At 37.8% G+C, this 11062-nt stretch overlaps 2 protein-coding genes across 2 annotated transcripts; one reads left to right on the top strand and one right to left on the bottom strand.

Annotated features, from left to right (window-relative positions):
- Positions 1–229: 229 nt before the first annotated feature.
- Positions 230–5425, bottom strand: LOC132158787 (protein DBF4 homolog A-like). Its single transcript, XM_059568359.1, has 12 exons — positions 4959–5425; positions 4600–4763; positions 3799–3987; positions 2847–2897; positions 2679–2748; positions 2506–2582; positions 2258–2303; positions 2097–2142; positions 1897–2028; positions 1688–1808; positions 1398–1513; positions 230–1316 (listed from the first exon to the last, which is right to left on the bottom strand). Exons 1-12 carry the CDS (start codon positions 4993–4995, stop codon positions 518–520), a joined length of 1848 nt encoding a protein of 615 aa, XP_059424342.1. The 5' UTR covers positions 4996–5425; the 3' UTR covers positions 230–517.
- A 50-nt stretch (positions 5426–5475) lies between these two features.
- On the top strand, positions 5476–10829 carry LOC132158804 (probable mitochondrial glutathione transporter SLC25A40). Its single transcript, XM_059568387.1, has 10 exons — positions 5476–5893; positions 6273–6332; positions 6401–6507; positions 6630–6697; positions 6771–6895; positions 6987–7160; positions 7666–7775; positions 7996–8077; positions 8195–8275; positions 10696–10829. The coding sequence occupies exons 1-10, from the start codon at positions 5794–5796 to the stop codon at positions 10827–10829; spliced, it is 1041 nt and encodes a 346-aa protein (XP_059424370.1). The 5' UTR covers positions 5476–5793.
- Positions 10830–11062: the final 233 nt, after the last annotated feature.

Here is an 11062-nt window from a genome sequence, read left to right as displayed (position 1 = left end):
AGTTGAAACACTTAACACTTAAGATAGTTGAAAGAGCTTTCCTTATACATGTGTTATGAATACACCACCCCCTAAGACTTAGTTTATGCACTTATTACACATTATACCCTAGACTTGAAGATTAGAAATCCATGGCAAATTGGAAGATTTCTAAGAAAATGCTTTTTTGCAAAACACTGGTGCTTATAACAATGGTGCAAACAAAAAAAATGCAAACAAATACTAAAACTATTGTAAAAAATATTTGCAATTTAATACAGGAACCAGAAAAGACAATCTCTTGCTGTTATATTATTCCACTACATCCACTCCACAAATTTACATACTTACTGTGCATATCCACTCATTTTTCCAGTATATAGTCAGTAGGTATATTTTCAGCCTAGAAGTTTTCTTTTTAAGCCTCTATGGTGAAAATGCAGTTTTCCCTTGTTCTAATGAAAGACAACTGATTTATTAATATATATTATTTGGCATAGTAAAAACTTTTACAACATACTTGTGTGTTCAATTCCTCTTACTCATCACAAAAACCCTTAAAGTCTTCATCCATGTTGTCAGTGGACTGAAAGAGCTGCCAGAGGTCCAGGAGAGAAGCAGGTGGGTTCTCACACTCTTGTATAGGTTTAACAGGTGAAAGAGAGCTCAATGATTCTCTCTCTTTACTGGATTCGATGTGCAAGGTCGGTGCTTGCTTTCTTCTTCTGGATCTGACACTTCGAACCTTTCGTTGCAGTGAATTAGTGGGGCTGTCAAGGTCCGGTTCAGGTTCTGTGCAGGTTAAAGGCCAAAAAGCGGAGTTTCCGACTTGATTTTCTGGCATACTTTGCGAATAAAGTTCACAGTAGTTACTCCTGAAGCAATCAATTCCAGTTAACAATTCTCGTTCTGTTTCACTAAACTGTTGAGCTGTGTGCATGTCAGGGTTTGTCTTGGTTTGTTGATCTGTCCTGGATTCAAGTGCATTAGAGTCACAGTTCTGCTCTCTGCTGAGAAAAGATGCAGCTTCGGATTTCCGCGAGTGGAATTCCCACTCAAAGGATCCACGCTTGGAGTGGGACTTCTCCGGAATGTTGGACTGGTCAACTAAGTTATCCCTGTTGCTCTGAGGCAATTCACACTGGCCCCTGCTGCGCTTGCGAACCGACAGAGGTTTTTCTCTGGTCTGTTCCAAGAGAGGTAGCTTTGCAGTAGAGCTACAAAGCAAAGACCCCTCGCTTTCCTGCATCCAACAACCATTCACAGATCCCACATCTTCCTTTACTGGCAACATGGCTCCAGCACAGAGAATAGGGGTTGATGTACTGCATTTCACCCTATGGCACAGAGACATTGACAGTGCTGTCACAAGGACAGAAAAAACAGGAAAAATATAATTTTCAATGACACGTTTGTACCTTCTGCAGTGCGTGCCAATGTTAATAAGGTTGCAGGTCAGTCCAGCAGTGACTCGATCCACAACTCCGTACTCATCACTCTTAGAGAAAGTCTGATGCTGCTTGCTCTCTAGGTGCTGGTGGTCAGAAAGTCAAAAAAAGTTGAGCACAGAGGTCATGGATTTCACGCAAATCCTGATTCAGGCCAAAATGTATAATAATTGTGTCTTTTTTTTTTTTTTTGACGAGAAACAGCATATGCAAAGTGTTCATTTAAACTTTACTGGGTTTCTATAATTTCCAATACGTACCCCCTTTAGGTTCTCGAATTTGACCCCACAGCACTCACAGTACCCTCCTTTCCTCTTTTCTCTCCCTTCATGTCCTCTGCACCTCTCTTTCTTTCCTCTGGCTCCTCGTTCCCCTCCAGACCTGTGGCAAAACACAGGTTCTCATTCACAACACAGAAAAACTCAACAATGTCTGCATAACAAGAAGATACTATTGATTCTGATTTTACCTTTGCTCTTTGTGTCTCTTCTTTGGATCATCCTTTCCATGTTCATCCATCAGGAACGGACTGCAAGGTGGAAGAGACCGGACGTTGCACACAGGCATGTTGGACAGTGGAAGGTAGATGGGACGATAATGTCTGCAGAAACATCACATTATTAAACCAGACAAGTAACATGAAAGGTAAAAAAAAAAAAAAAACCACACCTGCTTGAGTCTTCTACTTTCACAAATGGTCGACGAATTCTTCCAGCTGGAAATATAAAACATTTAAACAAAATTAATTAAAGATGGCTACAATATCATCAACTAACATTTCTCAACAGGAAGATGCAACAAATAAAAAAGGTTCTTTATTATCTACTTACCATTGTGTCTGTGATATAGAATTTTCTCTGTGTGCTGAATGCTGGCCTAAAAATAAAGAGTGATAAACTGAATATAGACAGAAACAACTAAATTATATGCAGCTCCACAGATTTCTCTTTTGGACAGTAAAAGACCAACTTTATGGTTGTTCACCAAGTCCAATATTTAGAAAAGTGGTAGAACAATATGGGTTTTCAATGGTTGATTTTTTTATTTTTACATGTGCTACAAACATAAAACTACTCACAGCTCCTTTCACCACTGGATTAGCTGCATTCACTGCAATGATTTTTGATTTCTTATTGTCAACATAAGAAATAACATCTGTTTGGAAGCCAAGCATAAAAGACCATATAAAACTGATACCACATCTTACTTCTTTAAAAATGCAAGTATTAATAATGATGACACAAGTAATACCATCAACATGTAGGACTTTGACCCCCCATTCCACAGCATTTGCTAAGATCCCATTCATCTGAACACGTTCCTAAAACAGAGCCAAGAACCAGAGTACTGATAAACTACTCAAGACTGCTGCACACAGTTGATTCACAAACAAACAAGGCATGATAAAGATTGACTAACTTGTTCTTTAACGACTCTCTCCACAAGCGATTTCCCTCGACTTACAGCTGCCTGTGAAATTCCAGCAAAAGACATGTCAGTGTTTTTTTTCTCAAAAACATTTAACATTTAAATTTAAACAAGAAATTAATACTTTCATTCAGCGAGGATGCATTACATTGACCAAAAATGACAATAAAGATATTAACATTGTTTAAAAAAAAAATTGTAAACATTCTATTCATCCTAATCATAAAAAAATAAACAAAATAGGCTTGCAAAGGGATGGAAAATTTTCCAACCCTAAAAACAAATATGGTTTTCCAAGAACACAAGAACATATGATTGATATAAAAAAAAAATCTATATATATATCATATTATTAAGCAATTATAAAAAAGTTCCAGTCATTGAGTAGGATTGGTTGAGTCATGTTCAAAGACACCTGTGACATTACATCAATATTACTGGACCACTGTGTTTGCGTGTTGCTTTTAGGCACTCCACTTTAAAATTAAAAGTGAAAAAAGTGAAAGTGACGTGACATTCAGCCAAGTATGGTGACCCATACTCAGAATTTGTGCTCTGCATTTAACCCATCCGAAATGCACACACACAGAGCAGTGAACACACACACACACTGTGAGCACACACCCGGAGCAGTGGGCAGCCATTTATGCTGCGGCGCCCGGGGAGCAGTTGGGGGTTCGATGCCTTGCTCAAGGGCACCTAAGTCGTGGTATTGAAGGTGGAGAGAGAACTGTACATGCACTCCCCCCACCCACAATTCCTGCCAGCCCGGGACTCGAACTCACAACCTTTCGATTGGGAGTCTGACTCTCTAACCATTAGGCCACGACTTCCCCCCTTAATTGAGCATAAAAATAAGAATATTAACTGCAGAAATTCACTTTTTTTTTTATTTAATCCCAGAAACAATATTTATGGCATTGAAAAAAGCATCCTGACTAACCATATCTGTGACTCCCTGTGAACTGCCCCTGTGCCCATGACTTTCCCTCCTGCTGCTGGGATGAGGGGAACTGACGCCTGAATCTGGACTGGGAGCAGGAGAGTCGGGCAGGAGACGTTGGGCATAACGTGCCTCTGGCTTACTGGACACAAGATATTTGATCTCCTTACTGAAGAACTTTTCCACGGTCTGATGAGCAGAGAATACAGGAGGTTACATCTGTGATTACATGTGCATGTTAATTAACTCCCCCTAAGGCCATCCACAATGTAGAAGGTCATTTCTTCATCAGAACAGATTTGGAGAAACATAACAACTGGAATTATGTGGATTACAGTTATGTTTTTATCTTTTGTTTGAAACTGTCATTTTGACAGCACACATTCACTGCACAGTATCCAGTAACTGATGTAATTCTAAATATCTCCAAATCTGTTCTATTGAAGAAATATCCACTCATCCACATCTTGGATGTCCTGAAGGTGAGTACATATTCTTGTTAGAACCATATGGTTAGAACTCTTACTGAGAAAAAGATATAAAACATCTAATACACTGTTTAAATGAAGCAGGAAATTCAGTCTTGTTTACATCAACAGAAGTCAACACAAGTAGACTCTATACAACGTGAAGCTTATTGAACTAGTCTTTAATACGTTTCTAAAGACAGCTAATTTTACTAATTTAAAGGGCATTCTCTCCCTGCATGTGAAAAGATCTATATTTTGCACACAACAGCCTCAAATCAATGACGATATATTATGATGTTTTATACAATAAACAATGACTAACGTTACTTACACCACCAAGTGTTTTGATGTCATTTTCCAAGAGTTGTGTTTTCATATTCCATGGCAGATCCAAGTAAAATATTCTACCTTTAAAAGGTTTGCTCTGAAGAACATCACATGTGGGTTTAATTTTACTTTTAGATGCTGCACTATTGTGTCCGTCCAGTTTTGAATCTGTGAAGATCAATATTGCGCAATTAGACCGTTATAAACAATGCACTACATTCAGACAGTGTAACGTTAACGTTATATACGGAACAGCATAAGCATGGAAGTTTCCTAAAGCATTGCTATTTCCAAGGGATACTATTACGAAAAAGAGCTAATTGAAAAATAAAAATAGTAAAAGAGGTAAAAGGAGCACAGCACCTCTATCCTTACACCTGGAGAAAGATTCGTGCTTCATAATGGAGCTTATCCTTCTAACGTTTACAGCCCTAAACTCGGCTAAACCAGCTAGCTATCCCGCCAACATTACTTATAAGTGTTCCTTGGTTAAAACACTAAAGTAAAAACACAACACTGCGTTAAATGCCTCTACTGTTTGAAAATATTTTCATAACAAACACTCGACGCAACCCGTTTCCATTTTCCCGCTCGAGACTCTCTCCACTCCAAAACCTGATGTATTCTTGGAGTTCATGAAGGGAGATTCGACGTACATTTTTTTACATTTAAAAAACGACGCCACAAAGCACTGACATTTGAATGTCAATTACACCAATATAAATAACTTGAGTTTTATGTAGAATATACATAAGAAAAATAATGTTAAGAATATAAAATATGATTTCGCTACTCTGTTATGTCGAAGAGTGCGAAATTTAAATAGCAGGAAGTTACGAATCTGCTGGTGCGAAACACACGGCTACACAAACACACAAGCGCAATGGTGCACTCTATGCAGTAGCGTGAAACTCCTAGTGAATCGGTGAATTCATTAGTATCTTTGGACTGGATTGATGACATTGTTATTTTTCTGTCTGGGTTACATAGTAGTTGCTGTTTACGTCATTTGGTTATTCATTCATGAAAACCGATAAAGGTCAATGGAATAAACCAGGTCTTTATGTTACAGAAGGTGTGAGCTTGTTCTTCAACAAGTTCCATTTTTGGCACATGGCAGCCATCCAGTAAAGAGTGAGGTTAACAAGGTTTGTACGTCTCGATTAATCAGAGCTTTGTCTACATCGCGGGCTTTGAGATGAGCTCTCAGAAAACTTCTTCAATCCCCAAGGGGGAAATTACACCCATCCAGCAGATGATTGCATCTTGTTCTGGGGCAATTGTTACGTCACTGTTAGGTAAGAGACCATGGATTTATTAATATACGGAACTTATTACCTTTAGAACGCAACGTGGGTCAGAATGATGTAGTCTGATGCGTATTTTCGTAACACTATATATTTGTGAATGGACTGTAAATTTAGATTAAATGACAATAAATATATAATTTAGATTAGATGTGTTTCGTGTTAAAAGTACCATAAAAATAAATTGATATTTACTGTTAAGTGACATCTTAATATTTACTTTTTACAAAGTACACATTTGAATATGACATTTAATAAAACCAATATATATATTTATATGTGTGTGTGTGTGTTCACGTTCAAGGTCACGTTCACCTATTTATCAAAATGTAAGTATATAATACTAATTCTGTTTTCTTCATTTTCACAGTAACACCTCTGGATGTGGTGAAGATCAGACTGCAGGCACAAAGGAATCCTTTTCCCAAAGGTAAGCTCATTTAGTTTTCTGTTCAAATGAAGTCAAACCTGACTCACTCATTTTTTGATGATTTGCAGGAAAATGTTTTGTGTACTGTAATGGCCTGATGGATCATGTATGCGTCTGTGAGAATGGCAATTCAAAGGCATGGTACAAAGCACCTGGTCATTTCTCTGGCACTTTGGTAAGCTAAACCATATACTATTGTGATGTGAATACAGTTTCTCTTTACTTGTGATGTTTTTTAAATATATAAATATTACTGATAGGTTTAACTCATTCAAACACTCTGTTCTTCTGTTCCAGGATGCCTTTACTAAGATTATACGCGTGGAAGGAATAAGGTCTCTATGGAGCGGTCTTCCTCCAACACTGTGAGTGTTCAGTTATCTGAACTCAACTGACCTTTGCTGGGACACAAACAATGAAATGCATTTCCCTTCGTAGAGTGATGGCAGTGCCTGCAACAGTCATCTATTTCACAAGTTACGATCAGCTATGTGCTGTTCTGAAGCTCAGGATGGGTGACCGATCAGATTATGCGCCGCTGTTTGCCGGTGCCATCGCGAGAGGTAAAGTTTAACCCTGTTGATTAAGTGTTTGCATGCTGACCTTCAATATCAAAGTGTGCCTGGCTTCACATGAGATCTCTGCATGTGTTAGTGGGGTCTGCTACAGTAATCAGCCCCCTGGAGCTGATCCGCACTAAAATGCAGTCTGAGAAGCAGTCGTACCGAGAGCTGAGCGCCGTGATCCAGTCAGCGCTGCACAACGAGGGCTGGCGGTCTCTGTGGAGGGGCTGGGGACCCACGCTGCTCCGAGACGTCCCATTCTCAGGTCAAACATTCACAGCCTACATATAACAGACTTCACATTTTGAAGCACTCGATTTATAAACACAAAACTCAAAACTACTATAAAACTGAAAGTTCTGAATGTAAATTTTAATTAAGGTTTTTTTTTAAAACGCCAATGAGATCTACACACAAATGATATACTTTATATTATATAAAATTATTGCATTCTATAATTTGCTCTTATAAACTTTATAATAAGGTTTTTTTTATATTACTTTGTTGCTTTCATTAAAGAAAAAAAGAAATGTAAGCAGTTTCCACAAAATTATTGTTTTTCACACTGATAGTCAGCATAATCAGCATATATTAGAATGATTTCTGAAGGATCACTTGAAACTGAAGACTGGAGTAATGATGCTGTAAATTTAGCTATGTATCACATTAATTTTCCATTTGATCATATTTTTAAAGCGTCTTCATTTTTGAATTTGAATGTGTTTGCTGCTGTTTCCTAATTTTTGATCTAACCTTCTGTTTCTCCACAGCTATGTACTGGTTTAACTATGAGAAGGGTAAAGCCTGGCTCTGTCAGTACTATAGCTCTACAGATCCAACGTTTGCCATCACATTCACAGCTGGAGCGCTGTCTGGATCAGTGAGTTTGTGATTTACATCTGTATCATCAGAGCTCTCATGGGCCTCAATTACTGGGATTTAATACATGCATACAGTATGTAGTGTCCAATGTGATCCCATCACTCTAAGCATATTTTGAAATATCCAGGATGTTTGGCTGCATTGCATTTGTATTGTAAATAAAAATGTGACCTAATATGTCAGATACCTGTATAAGCACCTGTATTTTCTTGTTGTAGTTTGCATCAATCGTCACATTGCCGTTTGATGTGGTCAAGACAAAAAGACAGGTTGAACTGGGTGAACTGCAGACAATGAAATGTGAGTATTCATGTGAAATTATGTAAATAGGTTTTCTATTATTGGAATTCAGAGCTTTGGTTTGATTTGTATAATCAAATCAGAATATGACATTAATGTGCAGTATTATCTGTGTAGTGTCCACACAAGTCTCATCCAGCACATATTATCTAATGAAAAGGATAGTTGCCGAAAATGGAGTATCAGGACTATTTGCAGGTAAATGTTAAAGTTTATATAGAGCACACAAAGATTTTACCCCTACTGCACAATACTGTAATTTCCTAAAATCTGGGATCAATTACATTAATATACCATTTATTTAAATTGTGAAATATAATTGCAATTTAAAATAAATGTTTTCTATATTTATGTAATCTAAAATGTAATTTATTTCTGTTATGCAAAACTGAAGTTTCAGCATCATTACTCCAGTCTTCAGTGTCGCGTGATTCTTTAGGAATCATTCTAATATGCCGATTTGCCGCTCAAGAAACATTACGTATTATTATGTTTAAATTATTATTGTGGAAATTGTGACACTTATTTCACAAATCTTTGTTAGATAGAAAAAGTTCCAAAGAACATATATTTGAAATATAATTTTATAATAATTTATTTTTATTATTATTTTATATTTACTATATTTATAATTTTTTTTGGATCCGTTAAATGGAACCTTGATTAAAAAAATTGTGTGTGTGTGTACAGTCGTGGCCAAAAGTTTTGAGAATTACATAAATATTGGTTTTCAAAAAGTTTGCTGCTAAACTGCTTTTAGATCTTTGTTTCAGTTGTTTCTGTGATGTACTGAAATATAATTACAAGCACTTCATACGTTTCAAAGGCTTTTATCGACAATTACATGACATTTATGCAAAGAGTCAGTATTTGCAGTGTTGGCCCTTCTTTTTCAGGACCTCTGCAATTCGACTGGGCATGCTCTCAATCAACTTCTGGGCCAAATCCTGACTGATAGCAACCCATTCTTTCATAATCACTTCTTGGAGTTTGTCAGAATTAGTGGGTTTTTGTTTGTCCAACCGCCTCTTGAGGATTGACCACAAGTTCTCAATGGGATTAAGATCTGGGGAGTTTCCAGGCCATGGACCCAAAATTTCAATATTCTGGTCCCCGAGCCACTTAGTTATCACTTTTGCCTTATGGCACGGTGCTCCATCGTGCTGGAAAATGCATTGTTCTTCACCAAACTGTTGTTGGATTGTTGGAAGAAGTTGCTGTTGGAGGGTGTTTTGGTACCATTCTTTATTCATGGCTGTGTTTTTGGGCAGAATTGTGAGTGAGCCCACTCCCTTGGATGAGAAGCAACCCCACACATGAATGGTGTCAGGATGCTTTACTGTTGGCATGACACAGGACTGATGGTAGCGCTCACCTTTTCTTCTCCGGACAAGCCTTTTTCCAGATGCCCCAAACAATCAGAAAGGGGCTTCATCGGAGAATATGACTTTGCCCCAGTCCTCAGCAGTCCATACTTTCTGCAGAAGATCAATCTGTCCCTGATGTTTTTTTTGGAGAGAAGTGGCTTTCTTTGATGCCCTTCTTGACACCAGGCCATCTTCCAAAAGTCTTCGCCTGATGAAAAGTCTGATGATCCTATAAATTGTTGATTTAGGTGCAATCTTAGTAGCCACAATATCCTTGCCTGTGAAGCCATTTTTATGCAACGCAATGATGGCTGCACACGTTTCTTTGCAGGTCACCATGGTTAACAATGGAAGAACAATAATTTCAAGCATCACCCTCCTTTTAACATGTCAAGTCTGCCATTCTAACCCAATCAGTCTGACATAATGATCTCCAGCCTTGTGCTCGTCAACATTCTCACCTGAGTTAACAAGACGATTACTGAAATGATCTCAGCAGGTCCTTTAATGACAGCAATGAAATGCAGTGGAAAGGTTTTTTTGGGATTAAGTTAATTTTCATGGCAAAGAAGGACTATGCAATTCATCTGATCACTCTTCATAACATTCTGGAGTATATGCAAATTGCTATTATAAAAACTTAAGCAGCAACTTTTCCAATTTCCAATATTTATGTAATTCTCAACTTTTGGCCACGACTGTATATATATATATATATATATATATATATATATACAGTACAGACCAAAAGTTTGGACACCTTCTCATTTAAAGAGTTTTCTTTATTTTCATAACTATGAAAATTGTAGATTCACACTGAAGGCACACTCTTGGCATTCTCTTGATGAGCTTCAAGAGGTAGTCACCTGAAATGGTCTTCCAACAGTCTTGAAGGAGTTCCCCGAGAGATGCTTAGCACTTGTTGGCCCTTTTGCCCTCTGTCTGCGGTCCAGCTCACCCCTAAACCATCTCGATTGGGTTCAGGTCCGGTGACTGTGGAGGCCAGGTCATCTGGCGCAGCACCCCATCACTCTTCTTCTTGGTCAAATAGGCCTTGATGCCTTCAGTGTGACTCTACAATTTTCATAGTCATGAAAATAAAGAAAACTCTTTGAATGAGAAGGTGTGTCCAAATTTTTGGTCTGTACTGTATATATTTATATATTTGGAGCCAGGATTTTCAAATCACCACTAGATGTCTCAGCAGTACAGTTCAGACAGTTCAGATTTCTCTCTGTCTCTTATCCTCAGGTTTTCTGCCGAGGCTGATTAAAGTTGCTCCTGCGTGTGCTATAATGATCAGCACATATGAGTCCGGAAAAGCTTTTTTCCACAGATACAACCAGAAGAAACAGAGGGTGACACAACTACAGCCCAGCACATGATCTTCGTTAAGATTCAGTAACTTAACCACAGATTACTCCACAAATTTTCCCAACATGCTATCATTTGTGCTGTCTGTCTAAAAGAGAGATTAGCTTATAGAGTTGCTGTGAAATAAATCAGTATTTACTTTCATCTTCCACTTAGGTTAAATTCTTTAAAAATATAATAAAAGTATAGTTTAATATTTGTGCTTTTAAAGTAAATTGACACCAAATGTATTCTCATCAGACAT

This window comes from Carassius carassius, chromosome 15 (genome assembly GCF_963082965.1).
Source record: "Carassius carassius chromosome 15, fCarCar2.1, whole genome shotgun sequence".
Taxonomy (NCBI): domain Eukaryota; kingdom Metazoa; phylum Chordata; class Actinopteri; order Cypriniformes; family Cyprinidae; genus Carassius; species Carassius carassius.
The sequence above is the reverse complement of the archived record's forward strand: the minus strand, read 5'-3'. Positions and strand labels throughout refer to the sequence as shown.